Genomic DNA, 22,745 nt, shown 5'->3' with positions numbered 1-22,745 from the left:
GAAGGTGTGTGTTTGGGTAAGATAAAATTTTCTTCGTAAGGATCCCAGCCAAACTTAAATGTTATAATTGAGAAGTCTTTCAATTTACCTTACCTGCTTATCTACAAATTTTCTTAATTTTGGCAAATCTGTCGAAAAGTTTTACAGTCTTGAACGTAAAGCTTTTAGTGACAAATATGTTTTTTAATAATCAGTACAGCCCAAACGACAAATGGCCTTGAGAGCCTCTGGTGAAATTTGTTCTTACTGAAACACCAATGCCTCGGTTGGCAAAAGTAAAGCCGGCTCACGGCTGCCTACATTGTGCGTTGTGCGAACCACGAACACGAGCTGGCAAACTTGACGTGGTCATTATTTGAAATGGCAGCACATGTGGCGACACACCGTAGGAACTTCTCGGCTGCCTTCACAACGGAGGAAGGGACGATTAGTTCGGTCCGAAACGAGTTCAGCTCGTAAGGTATGTGTGGCAGCAAGCAAGCAGCAATGTGTTCGCGTCGGTTGCAGTTGCATTCGTCGGTCACTGCTGGCAGCGGTAGTAGCAGCTGCAATTAACGTCCGCGTTTATCTCAATCAGTCGATCGCAATTCAACAGAAATTAACCCCAACTAAATCCACACTGGGTCACACAGTAAAATCGCGGTTTTGCTGTGTCCGCTCAGCTATAAAGAGCGCTATTTCCCCACTCTCGTTTGTTTTTTTTTTTTCATTTTCCACCGGCAATTTTCCGGCTGCAGCACCAACCCCGGTCCCCGTGGCGCTGCGCAGTTCCACCCGGGCTAACGAGTTGGACTTTACGCAATGATATTTCTTAACTCGACCGTAACACACACCCTTGGCTGGGTGTTGGACATTTGCCAAGTCCGATCACAAACTGAGTTCACTTAAAGGAAAAAAAGCAGAAAACAAAATCTCCGCCACAACATTGATTGGAGACCATTAGGTGATCCGGCTTGGGTGTGTAGCGTTGTGGGTTTTTGGATGGACCGTGTGGTCTACTGTGGCCGGCGAGAGTCTATGTGGGAATGGATTTGGCTGCCTGATCAGCACTTTCGATTGTACCGCGTGCCAACTCGACGCAAGAAAGCGCCAAACCAAGCCGGACGGGTTGCCAGACGCGTTGCGTTGCATTTCGTTTTTGGTGAATTTTGCAGCCGACCTCGGCGAAAGGTGCAGATCTTGCGCCACACGCACGTGGTAATAAGTGTGCGATGTGTGAAAATCGAGAAATGATAGAAAATGCGAATCGCGCCGAACGCGGAGAATCACTGGCAAGGTTGAAGTGATTGTTCAATATTAGATCAGTATGAGCTGTTTATCAAGTGCAACATGCATAAGCTGCAATGATTTTTTTCTCTTCTCTAAGTAATTCTTCTCTATTTAGTAATTTTTTTTAAATTATCTTAATGTCCTAGTAATTCTATGGCGATAGTCTAGAAGTCTCCTTGATTATCGAGGATATGTTTATCTAAATCGCGGTTCCCGGTGCTGAACTTGTATTCGTTTGACATCATTCTAAAAAATCGAGTCGATTCATCAAATTTATGGACATTTGGCAAAGTTATTTCGCTCCAACACTAGACTTAGGTTACTTTGCCTTGTAAGCTGATAAACTCTCATAATAGGAAGTATTTCTGTAGAAGCTTTGGATATTGGAGGCAGCAACCTGAAGTTAAAACTGGCATCTGTCATGTAAATTTCAAAATTATATTATTTTAACTAGCAAACTTAGTTTTTTATTCAATTATAGCTTCGCTCCTATTAGAGATGTTTAACATAGAATATATTTACGATCAGCAAGATATTTAAGCGTTGTGCGATGAAAAAAGCATTCGTTAAACTCAGTTCAATTAGTATGATTAAGAAAATTCTTTAGAAGACATAATGCCGCCATGTTGATACCACTGACAGCGTTCACTAGGAAAATGCAAAATTCATTGCAGCTGTCATCGGTTGACAGGTAAAGGCACAAGCTATTTATACATTTAGTCGGAAGAGGTAGAAACAGGCGACGTGTAAAGAAAGCCGCTCATACAAACATGGAAAACGTTTCCCAGCGTTCGACAGCATCGAAATGAAACAGGAACAGTAAATTAGTCTTCTTCGCTTATCAGCAGATTGACAAACAATGCGTCCCTCTAGCGCACGTGCTAATCGGTTGCTGTAGATTAAGTGCGGCCGGCAAAATGGCATGCATGCCACCGGCGAGAGCGTTTTAATGCGAACTGTCAAATGCACACGTTTTGCTTTGAGTCACGTTTTTGCTAATGTTTTGTTTTTGCTATTATATAGTTGAGAAACAAAAAGAGATAAACAACTTCTAAATGCATTCAAAATTCTTGTTTCCTACCACTGATGTTCGCCTTAATTTCCCCTTTAAAAAACTAAATTAAATTAAAAAAATACAACTTTTACAGCTTGTTTCTGTTTATTATTCACATTTCTAATGCTTAATTAATATTTGGTTTATAAGAGCAGCGCTTTTGACCACCATATGTAGGGAAGAGAATTCCACCCAAACTATGTGCGACAGATATGGTGGCAGTGCAGTGCATACTCCTGTCGATTCGTATCGATCCGTCCGAACCTGGGTTCTCTTTATCATGCAAACGAGCAGCAGTACGCTATACGAGGAACTATACCCATGTGTGCACGGTCTGGACAATATCCGGCTCCAAATGGACCAAAAGAAACAAGTGATGATTTCGATGAATTATTGAGAAAATCGCAAATTGGTCTATCTTGGACTCACGTACCATTGGATGGGAAATTTTTCTACCTTTTTTTGGTATTTTACGCTTTTGCCTCATCGAACCATTCATCAATTGCCATTTCACTCACGTGAATGATTGATTCGGGTATTTTTTTTGTATATTTCTATAAATTTCGCACGGTTACTTTTGATTACCGTAAAGGCTCCATTTCCCTGCTCCAGCATATTGCCACTTCATTTCACTGCTGCCTTTATCGTGGGTATTTTATGTGCAATTTATTTCTAAATCGGAATCAATTTCTCGATGGATGGAATTTATTTATGCAAACATTTGCATTGGCCGTTGATCCTTCTGTGAGATGGGGTTGGTTTTTGTTTTCTCTCGGAGTCTCTTTTGCACGGAATTTGCCGGTGAAGCAATCACCGGATCAGGTCTGCGTTTCATCGAAAGCGATTCACTGTGGTGCTGCTGCCCATACCACAACCGCATGGCCGGACGAATACAGAGAAGCGTAACGTGGTGCGATAGTAAATTCAAAATGGATTCCATCTGGTACCCCCTTCTCCCCTCTTGGTGGGATAAGCTGCGGATAAGTGCTGCAGTCAAATTGTCTACTAAAGTACGGCCATTAACCACACCTAGACTAGACGCTGTGGTCAACCAGTAACTAGCACTAGAGGTACCACAAACTAACCCCCGAACGTACGGATGATCGATTTGGGAAATGTTGCCTTTTCATTCCGGCCAAATATCGCCGGTAACTGTTTGTCCCGTGGCTAAGTGTTCTTTTGAGGGCTTCTGCAAACGTGTCCTCCAGGCGAACTGCGTGATGGGGGTGCAATGTTCCGGTGCACTTTTTTTACTCATATTGCATCTCTCTTTCGCTCGACCTTGCAGCATCATCTATGAAAATCGATCCCAAAATGATGTGTTCGATCGATTGAAGTGAAAGTTTTGCATTTCGCTTCGATGGTGTTTTCCAACCTCCCCCCCCCTCTAAGGCAACAGTACATAACGTACGGCATGCAGTTGTTGTGTTGTTTTTTCTTTTGTGAGTGCAATTTTTTGTTTTGTTTTTCCACCCACTCGTATGATAGCAGTGGAACGCTTTTCTCTGTTTCACTTCTGCTTGGTTTCTTCCCCAAGTGCGGCATTTGTTGATGCAGTTGATCTTTTTTTCGTTTTTGCTCCCGGTGCTGCCGGTGTGTTAGATTTTCACTCATGTTCACTTTTACTAGCAGCTGCGCCACTTTTCCCTTTCGGGCCACTTTCGTGCAGTCTCCTTCATGTTTGCTGCTTTTCCAGCGCATCCGAACGAGACAATCTGGGATGTATGTGTTCGGTGCGTAATTGTAGTTCGGCTCGTTGTTTTTCCTTATGCTTTAACGCATTCACCAGTCCCCTTGAGCCGTATGTTTCCCTTGGCTGCTCATGCTCCACGGCAAGAAAAGGCACCGCAACGGCAAGAGTGGGCGGTTTACATTTGTTTCCGTAAATCATCGTTTGCTTTTGAACACTGATGTTATGGTTCTGAAATCATTTGTTCCACTTGTTCCGGTACGGGTGGCGTGATTAGCTCTCTAAACATTTAATCTTCCGACACCTCCGTGCTCGGTGTGGTACCGTAGAAACGTGACATGGTTCTAGCGGGTTGTATTTGTTACGGTTTTAAATCTGGGAAGCGCGGAGCGAAATTCAGTGGCCTAAAGTTAAACATCATGGGCATGACTAATTGGCATGGTTTGAATATTACATGATGTGGCAATATTTTTGGAACCATTCTGTGTTCATCTGTTTTGCTTAATATAAATGTTTACCAACCGTAAGCGCAGAATGAAGAATAAATATTTATGTCTGTCGTACTTCATTCGTACAGGCCTCAGGAATGACCAATAAAAGATTGAAGCTATCAGCATCAAGCTATCGTGAACTGGTGGATCAATAACAGCAACAAAATTACCTTCATTATACCATCGCTCTATGTGCCTTCTTAGCTTCATCTCCGAACCGTTGCTCAGTAACAGGAAAATTGTCGCTTCCGCTTCCGGTGTAGTATCACTTATCTCTGTTCGCATTTCTTACCATTTATCTCTTCCTCTTTGTGGTTATTATCGATCGTACCGTATGATCGTGTATCACCAATCAACTCGATCACCCTTCAACCGCGTACAATGTGACGAAGCGACTTCACCTACAGCACCATCTTATCTTGTTTCTTTTCCTCTTTCTCTCTCTCTCTCTCATCCCCAACAGCAATGTAGCGGTGCGGATCTAGTAATAGAAATCCCGGGCAATCAGGGTCTGGATGATTCATTTTACCGGCTCGACTACTACCCACCGATCGGCAATCCGGCATCGAACGCAACGATACCGTCGCGGGACGTTGGTGATGAGATACAGTTCACCAACGGGCTACCCGGCACACGGTACAACTTCTGGCTGTACTACACAAACTCCACCCATAAGGATTGGCTGACGTGGACGGTATCGATCACGACGGCACCGGACCCACCGGCCAACCTCACCGTGATACCGCGCAGTGGCAAAAATGTCATCATCAACTGGAGTCCGCCGACACAGGGCAACTATTCGTCGTTTAAGCTGAAGATTCTCGGCCTTTCGGACAACTTCGCCACCAACCAGACGGTCGCGATCGAGGATAATCAGTTCCAGTATATGGTGCGGGACCTAACGCCCGGCGCCACGTACCAGGTGCAGGCGTACACGCTCTACGATGGCAAAGAATCGGTGGCGTATACGAGCCGCAACTTCACGACAAGTAAGTGATTGCCGCGGGGGATACGGAACGAATAGTGTGTGTTTTAGTGTTTGCTGGTTCCGGTGTAATCTACTAACGACGACTGAGCGCGTATTTGTGTTCTTCCTTAGGAGAGAATGTAACAAACAGCTCGCTTCAGCAGCTGCCATCATTTCGTTGCAGTTTACTTCCTAACCGATGACACTGCTGAAGAAGAACAGCAATGATTCATACACAAACCACTAACAACAAGCGGGTAGATGGGATCGGTCGCTATCGGTAAAGGTGGTGCTGGGATGTCCGTAGTTTTTAGCGTATACTTTTCAAGGTGAACCGGTGCGTTAGCTGTTGTCCAGTCCGTCACATACAATTCAAGTCCACAGCCAAGACGTGATATCAGGGTCGAGAGGCAACTCGCGGTCGGACTTGCAGCGGGAATAGAAATGTTTGCGATTGGACCAACGAACAGACACCATCAGCTCCGATAGCTAAACGGATGTTTCAATTGAACAGCATATGGTTATGCTTTTGTTTCCTACTGCTACATATGCTACCGCATTAACTGGATAACGCTTAACAAATTCACTTTGCTCACCACACTCTCTCTCTATATTTGTTTCCTTTTCCTTCCTTTTTTTGCTGCCTTCATTCGCTCCCTGTGTCGTTCCGACCAACGGCATTCGCTAACAAACTAACCCTTTTGCCGGATGATGGACAACACGACGGATGACGTCGGCGATGACGATGATGATGCCGCTGGTGTTGGTGATGGCCCCTCCCCGCCGGGACGTGTTGTCTTTTGTCGGGTTGCAATTTGTCACACTGCTCACGTACACGTTAACGTTAACTTCCAAACAACGCACACGCAAAACACCATTCCCGCGTAAATACAAATCGGTTGGTAAATGTTTGCGAAAAACTATGCACAACACACAAACAACCTGCTGCGCTACTATGTCCTCGGCCGTACGAAACACATTTCCTGGTGGACCTGAAACTTAAAAACACACCGACACTCACACAAACCATTGAACACTCTGTTGCGGTTGGCCTGAAACGCATTCCGGTATGGTACCGGCCAACTTGAACGATGATCGTGGTGCTCACCTGAATGTCACTAACCCAATCCCCCCCCGTATGGGCACACCGTTTGGATAACTTGGACAACGAAACAACGAACGAACGTGCAAAAACACTAAAAAACCAACATTAACTCCCGCTGCACACCCATTCACGCACTCACTCTCTCCCTCCCCGTCTACCTTTCGCTAACCACTAACATTCTACGACGATGTCAATAATGGTGCTGGGTGGTATGCACACAGAGCGCTATCGGCACAAAGATCTGCTGGACATTAAGATTCTGCGAGGTAATTCTAACACCCCACTCTTTGTCGTTGCATGGTGGCCCATTTTGAGATCCATGTTTCTTGGAAGGCTTTCCTGTTTTCTTTTAAGTTCCACCATTTTGTTATGCATTCCACGAAGATTCAGGCATGGGCATCGAACATTCCCGGCGGTCCGTACATGTCCGGACATTGGATAGGATTGTGAGAATGGAAGTAAATCTGCTGTAGATTAATATTATGCAAATTAGATTAGAGCAAAGAAACGGAACGGGCAGTAATTATCATTTCATTATGGAATGTCCGATAGGTAGTGTTTAGGGGGCTGGTATCTTTAAAATTAGAATAACACTCATAACTTATTTAAACTTCTAATTACTTCCAATTTCCAATGGTAGTTTCAAGTCCCTGTAGAAGTCAGGATCACTAATAATCGATAGTATTTGTGCGAAGACATAACAACATAACAGTTGCCCTGATTAAGCATGTAGTTCTTGCTGTGTGGATATAGTCAATTGGCATGGCATTAATACTGCAAGACATTGATATTCATTGGAAACTTTTATTAACCCATTTTCTCTCTCTTCCCCTTCTCGCACCCGGCCCGTTCAGAGCCTAATACACCGGGAAAGTTTATCGTGTGGTTCCGTAATGAAACAACGCTGCTGGTACTATGGCAACCGCCCTATCCGGCCGGAATATACACCCACTACAAGGTATCGATCGAACCACCGGATGCACTCGGCAGTGTGCTGTACGTGCAGAAGGAAGGCGAACCGCCCGGTCCAGCGCAAGCTGCCTTCAAAGGACTCGTGCCGGGCAGAGCCTACAACATTTCCGTGCAAACAATGTCGGAAGATGAAATATCGCTACCCACCACCGCACAGTACCGTACCGTTCCGTTGCGTCCGATGAATGTAACGTTCGATAAAAAGTCCATCACAGAAAACTCGTTCAAAGTGATGTGGGAAGCGCCAAAGGGCACCAGCGAGTTCGACAAATATCAGGTCTCGCTGTCCACGTCCCGGCGGCAACAAGCCGTGCTGCGAAATGACAATGAAAATATGGCGTGGTTAGAGTTTAAGGAAAATCTCGACCCGGGCAAAACGTACCAGGTGGTGGTGAAGACCGTGTCGGGGAAGGTAACGTCCTGGCCCGCCAACGGTGAGGTTACGCTGAAACCGCTCCCCGTGAAGCAATTGCAATCTTCGACCGATGGCAAGACGGGCATTATTACCATCTCCTGGAAGCCGGATGAGCTGAGCACGCAGGACGAGTACCGCATTAGCTATCACGAGCTGGAAACGAATAATGGCGATTCGAGCACGATGAGCACCAATCAAACCTCGTTTGCGTTGGAAACGCTGCTTCCGGGGCGGAACTATTCCGTCACCGTGCAGGCACTGTCGCGCAAGATGGAATCCAACGAAACGGTGATCTTCGTTGTCACGCGACCCTCGTCACCCATCATCGAGGATCTGAAATCTATTCGCGAGGGGCTGAACATTAGCTGGAAGAGCGACGTGAACTCGAAGCAGGACAAGTACGAGGTGACCTATACGCGGAACGATACCAACGACGGGAAGACGGTACTGACGACGGAAAGCCGGCTGGTGTTTACGAATCTCTATCCGGGCGCCGGTTACGAGGTGAAGGTATTTGCTGTGAGTCATGGATTGCGCAGCGAACCACATTCCTACTTCCAGGCTGTTTGTAAGTATAGCGGGGCCCCACCAAAAATCGGTTTGAATTACATTTAATGCACACAATTCTAACGCAAACATTTTATTTGCAGATCCAAACCCACCGAGAAATATGACGATCGAGAAGGTAACGAGTAATTCCGTGCTCGTACATTGGAAACCACCGGAGCGTTCGGAGTTCACCGAATACTCAATACGGTACCGCACGGAAAGCGAAAAGCAATGGATTCGGTTACCATCTGTGAAAGCTACCGAAGCGGACGTTACCGATATGACGCCGGGTGAAAAATACACCATTCAGGTGAATACTGTAAGCTACGGTGTGGAAAGTCCCAATCCTCAGCAGGTGAATCAAACGGTACGACCAAATCCAGTGTCCAATATTGCTCCGCTGGTGGACTCCAACAATATTACCCTGGAGTTCCCGCGACCCGAGGGCCGGGTTGAAACATATATCATAAACTGGTGGCCAACGGAACAACCGGAGCAAGTATCGATGAAAAACTTCACTGAAACTAGCACAAGTAAGACTCGCAGCGGTTTTTGGCTTTTGGCACGACCAACACTACTGTATTGTTGCTCTCTTTTATTTTTGTTTTTTTTTTCCTTTTAGTATTACCATATCCAGGAACTCTCAGCGAAGACGAGAAAGTTGTGGAGGAACCTCCGCTCGTACGATTGCTTATTGGTGATCTGATTTCCGGTGTGATGTATAATTTCAAAATCCAAACCATATCGTACGGTTTGACAAGCGATCTCACAAAGCTGCAGACGCGAACTATGCCGTTGATTCAATCGGAAGTGGTGATCGTAAACAATATGCACACGCGTGACACGGTTACACTGAGCTATACTCCTACGCCGCAACAGTCGTCAAAGTTCGATCTGTACCGTTTCTCGTTGGGAGATCCGAGCATTCCAGATAAGGAAAAGCTAGCGAACGACACTGACCGAAAGGTGACGTTCACCGGACTCACTCCTGGTCGGCTGTATAATATTACCGTCTGGACCGTTAGTGGAAAAGTATCGAGCCAACCGATCCAACGACAGGACCGTATGTTCCCCGATCCCATTACGATGCTTGAGGCAACAAGCATCAATGACACTTGGATTGCGCTGAAATGGGACATTCCGAAGGGAGAGTACACATCGTTCGAGGTGCAATATCTGATGAACGATTCCCACTACGTGCAGAACCACACGGTCAACAATCACATTACCATTACTGATCTAAAACCCCACCGTAACTACACCATAACGGTTGTAGTTCGATCCGGCACAGAATCAAGCGTGCTGCGTGTTAGTTTGCCCATTTCGGCAAACTTCCAAACCAAGGAAGCATTACCGGGCAGGTTGGATAAATTCGCACCGATTGACATTCAGCCGAGTGAAATTACCTTCGAGTGGTCGTTACCACCGAACGAACAAAATGGTATAATACGCCAGTTTACCATCACGTACGGGTTGGATGGTTCGCAGCACACACAGGTGAAGGACTTCCGACCGAATGAGCTGCGCGGTTCGATCAAGGCGTTGCAACCCGGCAAATCGTACGTGTTCCGCATCCAGGCCAAAACGGCCATAGGGTATGGACCGGAGCACATCTGGAAGCAGAAGATGCCAATTCTGGCACCACCAAAACCGGAAACACAAGTCGTTCCGACGGAAGTCGGCAGTAGTGCCACGACGATTGAAATACGCTTCCGCAAGCATTACTTCAGCGATCAGAATGGAGTCGTGACAACGTACACGATTATAATTGCCGAAGATGATTCGAAGAATGCGTCCGGGTTGGAGATGCCCAGCTGGCGCGATGTGCAATCGTACAGTGTTTGGCCACCGTATCAGGTTATCGAACCGTACTACCCGTTCAAGAACAGTTCTGTTGAGGATTTCACCATCGGTACGGAGAACTGTGATGCGAAGAAGACAGGATACTGCAATGGTCCGCTGAAATCGGGCACCACGTACAAGGTGAAGGTGCGTGCTTTTACGGCGCCGGATAAGTTCACCGATACAGCCTATAGTTATTCCATTCGTACAGGTAAGTTATCGATCTACAATTATCTTTCTTGAAAGGGGTCCGGTTATTGTGTGGGTTATATGAATATTCTGTTCATGGGACACTTATCAATTTGTCTTTTTTCACCTCTGCGCTGGCAACTAAAACAGCTCTTCTTTCGGTGGATGGTAAGATTTATCTCACTTTATTTTGCATTCAACAGTTCGCTTTGTTGGTGCATGTGTTATGTGATCATAAGCTGGAATGATTTTCGTTTCCAATTGATGCATGTGTTTTTTTTTTATTTATTTATTCAAATATGACGATTTTTTGCCGTATTGTTATTTTATTTTTATCCTCATACCACAATGACCATTCTAATTTAGTTTTTAGTTCATATTCTAACTTTCAATTATATCTTTGATGTGTTATCATTGATAAAATCTAAAATAATTGCACATCTATCATTGGATAAGATTTGTTGTCTATTCGCAATGCCTATCGACATGTTTAAATATACCTGTTCATGTTATTTTTAAATTTATTTTTTTGACTATCCTCTTTGATGTTTTGTTAATTATTGTTGTATAGTCGTTTTACATTGCTATACTTGTTACCGTGTTTAAGCCGTGTTGTAACCCTAAAGTTATTTCACTATACAAAATTAACTAATATCATGCATATATTTTCTATATAAACAGCACAAGACAATACGTCGCTCATCGTCTCTATCACAGTGCCATTATTGATCATTGCAATGCTGGTTGGTTTGGTGCTGTTCCTACGACGACGGCGACACACCAGTCGAAAAACCACCGAACAACGGACCAATGACAATATGTCCCTGCCGGACAGTACCATCGAGACGAGTCGTCCAGTGTTGGTGAAGAATTTTGCCGAACACTATCGCATGATGTCAGCTGATTCCGATTTTAGGTATGAGGAAAATTGAAGCAAAGCAAGGAGAAATCTCTACGTGTTTATTTCCCTGCTTACAGATTTAGCGAAGAATTCGAAGAACTTAAGCATGTCGGCCGTGACCAACCATGTACATTTGCGGATCTGCCGTGCAATAGGCCTAAGAATCGATTTACCAACATTTTACCATATGACCATTCCCGATTTAAACTACAACCCGTAGACGATGAGGAAGGCTCGGACTATATCAATGCAAATTATGTGCCGGTATGATTATTACAACAGCAGGACATTTTCCACGCGTTTTCCACAATACTGTTTAAATTCCAATGATTTGTCTTGTAGGGTCATAACTCGCCGAGAGAATTTATTGTAACACAAGGCCCGTTACATTCGACGCGGGACGATTTCTGGCGGATGTGCTGGGAGAGTAATTCACGTGCAATTGTGATGCTGACGCGCACCTTTGAGAAAGGTCGCGAGAAGTGCGATCACTACTGGCCGCACGATACCGTACCAGTATATTACGGTGACATTAAAGTGACACTACTTAACGACAGCCATTATCCCGATTGGGTCATCACAGAGTTTATGATGACAAGAGTAAGAAAGGATATTATAAATCTCGACGAAACCATTCCTAAATCATGTACTAATTTGGATATGATTCTACTATTTTAGGGTGAGCAACAGCGTATCATACGCCATTTCCACTTCACGACGTGGCCCGACTTTGGTGTGCCAAATCCTCCTCAAACGCTTGCACGATTCGTGCGAGCATTCCGCGAACGTGTCGGGCCCGACCAACGGCCCATCGTGGTGCACTGCAGTGCCGGCGTCGGCCGATCAGGCACCTTCATCACACTGGACAGAATATTGCAGCAAATACAGGTGTCCGATTATGTTGACATCTTCGGCATCGTCTGGGCAATGCGAAAAGGTAACTGAGTTCACATTCTTCTCTAAATTCTGCATACAACCTTGCTGAGACAATCCGGCTCTTTGTGTTTTTTCTAGAACGTGTCTGGATGGTACAAACGGAGCAGCAATATATATGTATTCATCAGTGTTTGCTGGTCGTGCTGGAGGGTAAGGAGGGCACGGAGCGTGAAATTCACGACAATCAGGGCTACGAAGGTACGTACTTGTTTTTAAGAATCATATGGGCCAAAGAGAAATTGAGAGCATTCCGAGTTGCGCAGAGCAGAGCTTGCATCAGTTAAAACAACAAACATAAATAGCATTTGTTGGCTGTTGATAAACCCAAACGACTCCACTGTGGTTTGCACGTGACGCAATGTTGTTCCTCTCCGAACCAAGCGATAGGATTCGCCTTCATACACGCGCGTACATGATTCCTCTTTTAGCACTCATTGTTAATATCGTCGCTACCCTAACTGAAGATGAACTTCATATAATGTTGATGCCAGCTTCGTGTACTATTTTCTTGCACATTATTATTCAGGATGTTCGATCAAATTCATCAGCTAGTGCCGCTTTCTATCGGCTAATATTAAAAGAAGGATTAATTACTCTTCGTCACTATAGTTACTAAAACATGATTATCCACTTTTGCCTCCCCCGGATGGTTTGGTTTAGTAGATTTTCATCGGTTGTTTTCTATCCCGTGTGTGTGTTGTTGTATTTGGTGATCAAACTCTACTAAAAAACTATTCAATTAACCCGAATTACTAACTTTCGTAATATGTTTGCATGGCTAATGGTTGCAAACGTACATATAGAATTCCTTCTAACAATTTCTAATAGTTTAACTCAGTAAGACGCTTTTTGGGTACACTCTGTTAAGCGTCGAAATTGGTTTAACAATACCTAACAAAAATTAAATTATTTTAATGATTTTATTTCGTGCGTTTTTTTATACTGCTTTTCGATTTGACATGCTAATAATAAGCGCCTTTAAGTCTGCTATTTAGTGCAAAAGAATCATCTAACAACGAAACAATCGCTCCAAGATTCCTCTTTACTCAGAGCATTTTATGGCATGGAAAGCAAATGAATCTCACATGTTTGTATTGCATTACTGCCGTTCTGTGTTATTTTAATTTGAACAATTAATATTAGATTTTAAAATCCATGTTCTATCATTCATTCTAGCCAGTATTATTTGCATTCAAGGGCGGTTAGATTATGAATGATTTAAAATTGCGTTTTATTATTTCTATTTTCATTTCTCGTTCATCGAATCGACTTCGAATCGAATCGGTCCGTATCAATCAAACACAAATCAAATCAAAACAACAGATGAAAGTATATTAAACCAAACGATTTACGGTCACCTAAGCGATTCCCAAGTCCGGTTAACCAGTGTTTGAAGAGATCAACCTACTACTGATTGTTAATTACCGGCTGCCGGCAGATGAGGTACAATTACCTCCTACCACAATCCGATCTGCCCGTGGTGCATTAGTGTGCTGCCTGTGAAGGATTATGAAAAGGACGATTATGTATGGTGTATTCTTACTCTGTACCGTAAAGAGCACTTTTGTTCCTTAACTGCACCGATGGTACGGTGCAATAAAAAAAAACACAAAGAAACTCGAGCTGTGCTAGAATATATTGTTTGTTTGCTATTGATTACGTTTCTCTTTCTCTATCCCCTTCCTTTTCTTCATCGCCAAATATATTCCAACTGTGTAAATTGTGCTTGTTGTATAAAAAAAACTATAATCAATCGTCGTATACACAACACCTGTAATCTTCGCGTCGTGCACTGCAACGAAACTGTTTTATACTCACACGCGCGGGCTCTCTCTTTGTTTAATAATGGGCTTACGATATTGGTATTCTGGTGCTTGGAATGGATGTATTAACCGTGAAACATAAATATACACATTCGCACACACTTCGCTGCACATAATGTGGACCATGCTACATTTGCCTACTGCCTGCACATTCCCTAACAACTTTGACGCACCGGATACCTCAGAGCCCCGAGATGACGATGATCAGCAATCGGAAGAACAGCTGCTGATAGAAAATCGTTCAGACGACGATCTGGATGAGTTGGCGGTCCGCGAACAACATCAAGCAAATGGTACCCCAGGTGCTCTGGAGCATCATGAGCTCGATCGCCGAAGAAGTGGAACTGTTGAGATAATCGACAATGAGTTGGCCATGATAGACCAACCCAATTTTACCACGGGAGAAACGACTGAAGAGGAACTTCTGGATGACGAGGAAGAAGTTGAGGTGACGGTTGATGGGTTAATGGTTGTATCGAGAAAACCGTCCCATGCTAGTTCCACCGTGGTCAACAACATCGTTGATGGTCAACAACATCAGCAGCACCAGCAACAGCTCCACACTAGCAACTCCTGCAGCAATAACGAGCGTGATCCGTCCTCATCCGGGCACGACGAACGGTCTATTAGTAGCAGTGGAACAAACAGCAATAACAGTGCCAACAGTGGGTATGAATCCAGCCCTCACAAACGCCGTTCCATGCCGGCCGCCAGTCAAGAACGGGTGCACGATCGACGATCGCTAAGCTTCTCCACCGGTGGAGGAGAAATCATTACCAAGGTGGACCCATCGAATGTGGATTCCATGCAGCAGCAGCATCACGCAGGTGGACCACAACCCCAACAGCAGCAAATTCTCCCGCCATCGCAGCAGCAGCAACATCACGCCCATCAGCCAACGGTCGGTGGTGGGAAGCTGTGGAAGGAAGAAAGATGACAGTTGGAGAACGATAGCGACAATCGAAGCAGCGGCCGTAGCAGCATCGTGATCGCTATCAACGACAACGACAGCCATGTAAATAGCAATGCCTCGAATGTCGTCATACTGCGGGCGGATGGTGACGATGACGATCGCACGATGGCGACAAAAGATGATGAAACGGAAATCGATGACGGTATCGACGGTTCGGACGAGGGTGACGATGATCTGAACGGGGTAGAGGACGGTGGCGGCGGTGGTCGTGATGAGAAGGGTGTGCGGAATCTTGTCGGGGACGAGGACGAGGAGGAGGAGGAAGATGAGGACGATGAACAGACGCACGAGCAGCGCGAACTGCTGCTCCACCGGCGTAACGAGCGTAACGTGCGAGCGGTTGCGGCCGCCATGGTCGCCGGTGCCGTAACCGGTAACGGCACGGCGGTTGTGGGCGTTACCGTCGGTGCCGGTTGTGGCGTTGGCCGCTATAAACATCACAGCTACGTCGAGGTGGAGGAGGACGAACAGGACGACGACATTATCGTGATCGTCGATGAAGACAACACCGGCGTCACGGAAGGCGGCGGTAGCCAAGGTGGTGGTGCTGGCAACATTGGTATAGTTGGCGGTGGTGGTGACGGTAGTAATGGCATTAACGATGAGCTGTATCTAAAACTGAGAGAAATGGGTTGGTAGTACTTTAATGTTTCTTCTTCGCTTTTTCAAAGCCTCTAAACTACTATCCTATTTAATGTGTTGTTTATTCGTTTTCGGCGTGTTTGTTCAATCGATGGTGGTTTTTCTCACTAATATCACTTCTAGTACATACGTTTACGCTTTCTTTTGCGCTACTAATTTACTGCATTTCCTTTCTATTAGCTTTTCAAACTTTCGGCAATTTTGTATTACACTATTCACATGATCTATGCACCTTTCATATCAATTTTATTTTCTATATAAATTGGCCAACATTGCTGTATTATGCTTATAGCTAATAGTAAAACAAAAAAAAACTCATAAAGCAAACAATTTTGCAAAATTTTTACCCCTTTTCATGCAATTTAAAACAGAAGCAGCATGAGAGTTTGTTTTGTAAAATGTTCCTTTTTTTGTTTCCGTTCCGGTTTGGTCACGTTGAGTGCGACTGCATGCAACGTACCTTTTGTGTAATGTTTTTTTTTTGTCAATATTTATGTTTTCCGTAAGGATTTTCATGAGCATACACTAATTGATTTTTTTTTCTTTCACTGGCTGTCTCGAATGGAAACTGCAAAATGGATCGAAACGAATATGCTTATGAATTTGACATCCTCCACACGCAGACGACGAAGGAATCGCGGAGTCCGGAATGTAAACCTGGTATTGAAAACTGTTCAACCCAGTCCGCCGCCATGTATTTCATCGAACCTCCCTAAACCTCCCGAATCGCATTCAAAATGGCCATCGAACATCACGGGGCAGGCGCAGCTAAGCGAAGCATTTTCGCTGATAAAACAATGTGTAATTATTACTTAACCTTCCCTAACGCCTGTCACTAATTGTTGGCGGTTTGGGATGAAGAATCAAAACGTTAAAACGTTTCTGCTCGATAGCTTAAATCTCTAGTTTAATGTCAATAATGGCAGCTTCACATCGCAAGGGTTCCGTTACGGTGCAAGTGTGTGCGCTCGCACGCAAAAGGGACGCAGGGCAACGCGCAATCTCAATGTTTTTAGTGTAGATCGACGGGTAGCTATTCACGCTTCAAACATACTGATGACAAAATGGTGGCCATAAGCGCCATCGGCATCCGGTGCTAGTGTGTGCTGCAGCTAACGATACCCCGTAATTGTATAGTAATTCGGCCATTTTTAAAAGCAAAACACTAGAAAGATCGTCGTAAATGAAACAAAACACGCGTAGTAAATCCTCAAAAAATGTATAATCGAAACGTTCCGAATATTCATCATTTCCAATCGAATACTATCAGCTCGTATTATTCCGTTAGACGATTTGGGAAAGAGCAGCGCAAAGTAAAATCGTACCAATTGCCCACGTAAATACTACTGTCGACTTCGAGAGACATGTAACATGTAGTTAGTTATACCCGTTTGCCGGACCCAGTGGACAAGTGTGGCAATATTAACAAGCAGACGCGTTATCATATCGTACAGTATCGGTATTACATTTACGTTTTTCCAAAGGATCGGACAAATTTAACAAAAATAAGCAATGCAGCAAACGCAAAACAAAACAAAAAGCAAAGCTAAAAAGGTTAAAACACATTAAATGTACGAAAAAGTAAAACGAAACGTAAACAAAAACTAATGCTTGACGAGAAGCGATAAAATCATACTCCATAATCAAAACCATACAAAATTATACTTAGTGGCGCGGGAGACAGCAGAACAGGAGGAAGAGTGGGAGGAGACAATGCGTTAGAATCTTAAGAAAGATCCAGTCCGATTGTGAGAAAGTTTGAAAATTCATTTCGTAAAAGCAGCCAATGCGCTATATATGTATGTGTATGTATATGTACTGAATTGCAAAAGAAAACAGAAACAAAACGCTGAAGTCCATTTGAAAAAAAAACAAAACACGTGTCAAAACAATTGTAGTATATTATAGTAACCGCGTAGGAAAGCAAAACACAATGGCCAACGGGTGAAAGTATTTAATGTAGCGAGTAACGAGTAACGTGACGAAACATAATAATGGTAGGGTCCTGTAGGGAACGAAACGGATTGTCAGGTCGAGAAGCGTTACAGCAAATTGGGGGTTGTAAACAGCAGTTGACCAATTTGCACTTATCTACGTGAAAAAACAGAACGGATGGACGTACGCGTTACGGTTAAGGTATAGATTTTTTTTTCATATGTTTTTTTGTGCTATTTGTTTCCAGAATTTTAATCAATTCCCGTTGTGTACATATTAGTAAGATCAATAGTAGTAGGATCAAACAACTCATCACAAACTTTTTTTTATTATGTGACATTAGGTACTAGCTACGGTTAGATTGAAGGGTGTGCTTGGCTGTGCACCCATAGAATGCGAGATGCGCATACCAAAACAATGGTAACCAAGAATTCCGTAACGTGAAACATGTAAAAGGGTGTACAACCCCATTCGTTCGTTGTACGACAGTCGGACATTACGGGTTGAATTACGTGTTCAGATGCAACGACAGGAGACAGATACATAGTTTGGTTCCTTTCCACACTAACCACCCCACCCCCTGTACCGGTATACACATACAAACACCTCAACATAAAGTTTATAAAGGTAGAAACCGTTTTGCTAGCGAATGACACCGAGGACCACCACCGCGAAGATCACTACAAGGTTTTTTACTAATCCGTTTTATTTTTGATACAAACACTGCCATTTTTGAAAGGCTCGCTAAGGCCCCCTTAAACAAACAATCAATTTTAAAAAATCCACACCCAGACCTCTTTCCATGTTGGGACGTTAGTTAAAAGTGGCAGTGAGATTTTCTTTTCAAAACAAATAAACAAACTAAACAGTACTTACACACAACACCACACTTACACACTGTAAACAAAACACAAACACACACTGAACGAATTTGTGTTCGAAAGTGAGTAGAGTGCGTAATTCAACCTACCGAGATATTATTAATAATGCATCGCAGCGTGCATACGAACACCGATAATCAGGCAATAATATTACATTACAACCCGAACATTATTCAACGATGCTTCCTCCTGGTACGTTTTATCAAACTTTTAAATGGGAGCGGCCGGCAAACGATGATAAATGAAAATAGGCAGCAACAGAAATACGTCATATCAATTACTCCAAGAAAAATGATGATGATGATAAAGAAGAAAACACGAACAACATGAACCAATCAAAGAAGGAAAATGATATGTATTGTGTTATCTTATTTATTATTTATTACGCGACCCATGCGGAGACGGCCCAATAGGAGCGAAGAAAATGCATGTTTATCACCCGTGATCGAACACTTCGATCGGACGGAAATTTTATGCCGAAAAAGTAAAAAGAGCGAAGAACACGCGTGGAGGTAATATTTTATTAATTTTCACACCAACTTCAGCATGTTTATCACCCGTGATCATCAATTCACCACCCCGCGACACCAATTCACCCCGGGACACTAATTCACCTTGGGTAAGAGTATCGAGCGTGGAAAGTTGGAGGCGCCATCTATGTGTAAGAATGACAAGCTCTTATACCTACAGTGTCATCTATGTGTAAGAATGACAAGCTCTTTTGAATACAGTGTCATCTATGTGTAAGAATAAAAAGCTCTTTTACATACAGTGTCATCTATCTGTAAGAATGAAAAGCTCTTTTAGCTACAGTGTCATCTATGTGTAAGAATGAAAAGCTCTTTTGATACAGTGTCATCTATGTGTAAGAATGAAAAGATCGTTTAGATACAGTGTGATACGAACACGCGGTGATCGAACACTCCCAAAGAGTCGCGCGACCCAAAACTTGGAACTAATCGCGACCGTTTTGAGACGTCGCGTTTCGGTCTTGATTATGTTCCAAAGGAAGCAGGTTTGACCTCAACTCGGTCGCGTTTTGAGGTGTGTGTCTTGGCTGAAACGTCTGAAAGCTTTTTTGAGCTTTGCCGGTTGTTTTGGTGTGGGTAGACAAAACAGCTGGGCCAAATATTTAACGAACATTATTTTTTCCCCTCCAAAAAAAGTATCGCACACAATAAAAAAAAAAACAAGGTGGTGTTGTGTTTTACACTACAGCTGTTGGTTCTGTATATATTTGTCATTACTTATTGCTCTTTTTCTCCTTCGGCTCTTGGCATTTAATTTTTGGCTTCGGATGATTGGCGCTGTTCTGGTGGTTCTGTTCTACTCTACCTACAACTCCACCACCACCAACTGCACCACCGGCGCTTTGACACAGCGGAACCGTTTGCCATATGATATTGGCGTCGGGTTTTTTTCATATTCGCGTTTCCATGGCAACCTGAACTATCGTATTTGCCTACATAGTAATCAACTCTGGTGTGAGTGGGGAGAGTTCAATGTAAGTGAAAGTGAGCGTCATGAAAGCCAAGTGACAGTGAAGGGAAGACATTCTTGTGATATTTGCCAACCTGCTCAGGTGTGTATTTCTGTAAGGAAACTAACGAGGAGGAAACGGAATTGAACATCGATTATAAGTGTGCATTCTTACCATGTGTGTTTGCGGCGCTCGTCTTAAGATGGTGCTACGGCGATATTGTGCTAGAAAGTTGCTAACGACTGCGTTTTATTCTACGCGCAGCGCGTTGAACTTTATGCCGGACATGAAGCATTAATCTGCTGCGTTGATGTAATGGTGTTAGTTCGTGGATGCGGCATGCATCAGAATGTTGCGTAATGGGAGTGCGATATAGTTGCGATTTTTTTTAGTTAGTTAAGTGATATTGATTTGGTGCATTTTTTAAAAATGGGTTTCAATTGTCTGTTTTTAGTGCATTGTGTATCCTTGTGTTTCCTGTGTTTTGTGTGAAAAAAGAGAAAAATTAGAATGGCCAACAAAATCATCTGTATTGACGGCGTTTTGTATAAGATTGAGAAGGATGAATCGCCGTCGCAGGACAATGCGAATGCTGCGCCGTTGCAGCTTCCGCAACGTACGTAAAGTGTGCAACGTAGCGGGAACATTGCGTTATATTTTAATCAATGCACCTTTTCTCCGCAGTGCCACTACAACAAATCGAAGCTGGACAACCGTCCACCAGCTACGGTAGGAGGGCCAAGGCTACTGGTAAGTAGCGCATTCTAAAGGGCTGTGATTTTTAAGGTGGTATGAAATGTGTTTTCATAAAATGTAATTCGCTTTGTTTTTTTCCCACAGTGCCTTCTCGCTCAGTGTCTCCACTCAGTGTTCACGGGTCGACGGCTGTTTCTTTATGTTCGTCCTCTGATTACGTGTCCCCATCATTGTCCGCTCTTGGCGAAGGTGTCCGAACGCATCAGAACCAACATGGTAAGAATATGTGTGCTTGCTAATACATGCATCCTACAATCGAAAGACATCATACTAATACGGTTATTCGATTTTTTAGCTCGCGATACCCCGACCTCCTCCCCCGGACGACGATGCTGCAATTGTAAGGAGTTGCTGCAGCAGGCCCAGCTCAAGATAGAAATGCTGGAGCGAGAGAATGCCTACTTGAAGGAGAAAATAGATGCCAAGTTGGACCATATTAAAAGAGACGCGGCGAGGCAAAGACAGGCGATGGAGGAATTTGTAGCAGCAACCCGGCCAAGCGAAGGGCTTCACCCTCGGTCGGAGTTTGAATTAGCACCGCTGGAAACTGAGGAACAGCTGGAGGATTTAGAACAAGGCTTACAGGTAGATCCGGAGTATAAGCAACAAGTAGAGCAGTTTTTACGCCGGCAAATTCCTCGCGTAGACGTTAATAATCGTCTGCATCAGGCGATCGATTTGCTGTTCAGCAAAATGTTCTTTGCGCGAATGACGTGGACTGGTGTCAGTAGAACAGGGGAAAGGAGGGTGCAATTAAACAAGTTTGCGAATGTTTTAAAATTATTTAGAACGATAGGGGGTAATGATACACTATTACCAACAGCGCAGTATGTGGCAGAGTTTTTAAAATTAAAACTAAAACACGCAAAAACGCGTGTTCATATACCTGCAACAAAAATAACATCTAGTCAAAAACGAGCTAGGTTTACCTAGTGATTAATAGTGATGTATTTAGATTAATTTAGACTACTTTTGACTCAAACGCCTCTGCAGGGAGGCGTTTGTATGTTTTATGTTATTTATGTTGCAATGTTAGTTTTGTTGTAGGTATATACATAAAAATTCTGCCACATATTTGCTGTTGACGAAAAGCGTTCCGTGCTCCCTATCGGTTCAAATAATTGTGAAAGGTAATCGCACTTGTTCGATTGCACTTTACCTTACCCTAAGTATTGCTGGCATCAGTGTTTGCTGCGCAACAAATCGATCGCTTGATGGATGATTTACTTCTGGGCGAGTATAATGTTGTGCCTTTACTTTTTGTTTTGCGCCGGATCTATCCTCAGGCACTCTTCAGTTTCCGGTGGTACTAATTCAGTGCTGTTACATTTCCTCCATAAGTCTGTTGGTCGCTTCTTCTATTTTAATATGGTCCACGCTTCTCTTGCTTCAGTGTTGTTGTTCTTGCGTTGGGTTTGTTCAATCAGATGGGGGAAGAGGGAAGGGGAGGTAGCGGAAGTGTAAGGCCAGACCTCCAGAAAAATGATACCAAATTAAATGATTAAATGATACCAAAAGCTATCCACCTCGTCCTATGCACGTTTAACGACACGAAGAGCGCTTCACGAACCTAGCCACTTGACTTATAACACTATGTGATGAACAACGATGCAAGGCAAAACAACCAAAGATTACACAATGTACCTTAAACGACACGAAGAGCGCTTTACGAACTTAGACATTAGGAACAAGCTAGAACACTGTGATATAGGAACAATGTGATATACAAACGGATAGAAACGATGTAAAAAGGACGTACTCAACTTTAAACAAAATAGTATACAACAAATTGGATACAACACACAGCTGACCTCTGTAATTTATTTAATATACTCCAGCTATGGGAACTTGAACAAAAACAATTGCATTGTTTAG

At 43.7% G+C, this 22,745-nt stretch overlaps 2 protein-coding genes across 4 annotated transcripts in view; both read left to right on the top strand.

The window, feature by feature from the left end:
- LOC128299239 (tyrosine-protein phosphatase 10D) overlaps positions 1-15,283 on the top strand; it is a 35,160-nt gene extending 19,877 nt beyond the window's left edge. Inside the window, exons 2-13 of the mRNA XM_053035141.1 lie at positions 4,968-5,493; positions 6,798-6,842; positions 7,431-8,531; positions 8,614-9,045; positions 9,135-10,565; positions 10,694-10,711; positions 11,225-11,459; positions 11,522-11,708; positions 11,787-12,044; positions 12,123-12,381; positions 12,459-12,578; positions 14,389-15,283. Of these exons, the coding sequence (XP_052891101.1) occupies positions 4,968-5,493; positions 6,798-6,842; positions 7,431-8,531; positions 8,614-9,045; positions 9,135-10,565; positions 10,694-10,711; positions 11,225-11,459; positions 11,522-11,708; positions 11,787-12,044; positions 12,123-12,381; positions 12,459-12,578; positions 14,389-15,140 (5,364 nt within the window). The 3' untranslated portion in view covers positions 15,141-15,283. The remainder of the gene's footprint in view (positions 1-4,967; positions 5,494-6,797; positions 6,843-7,430; positions 8,532-8,613; positions 9,046-9,134; positions 10,566-10,693; positions 10,712-11,224; positions 11,460-11,521; positions 11,709-11,786; positions 12,045-12,122; positions 12,382-12,458; positions 12,579-14,388) is intronic.
- Positions 15,140-18,973, top strand: LOC128299240 (forkhead box protein D1-like). Of its 3 annotated transcripts, none has more exons than XM_053035144.1 (2): positions 15,140-15,714; positions 16,442-18,973. In XM_053035144.1, exons 1-2 carry the CDS (start codon positions 15,282-15,284, stop codon positions 16,471-16,473), a joined length of 465 nt encoding a protein of 154 aa, XP_052891104.1. In that variant the 5' UTR covers positions 15,140-15,281; the 3' UTR covers positions 16,474-18,973. The 3 variants fall into 3 exon arrangements, with proteins under 3 accessions (XP_052891104.1, XP_052891103.1, XP_052891102.1); XM_053035143.1 differs by having other exon boundaries at positions 15,140-15,735; XM_053035142.1 differs by having other exon boundaries at positions 15,140-15,807.
- The last annotated feature ends 3,772 nt before the right edge of the window (positions 18,974-22,745 follow it).

This window comes from Anopheles moucheti, chromosome 2 (assembly GCF_943734755.1).
Source record: "Anopheles moucheti chromosome 2, idAnoMoucSN_F20_07, whole genome shotgun sequence".
In the NCBI taxonomy this organism is placed as follows: Eukaryota; Metazoa; Arthropoda; class Insecta; order Diptera; family Culicidae; genus Anopheles; species Anopheles moucheti.
Note: the sequence above shows the minus strand (reverse complement) of the source record. Positions and strands in the feature narration are given on the sequence as shown.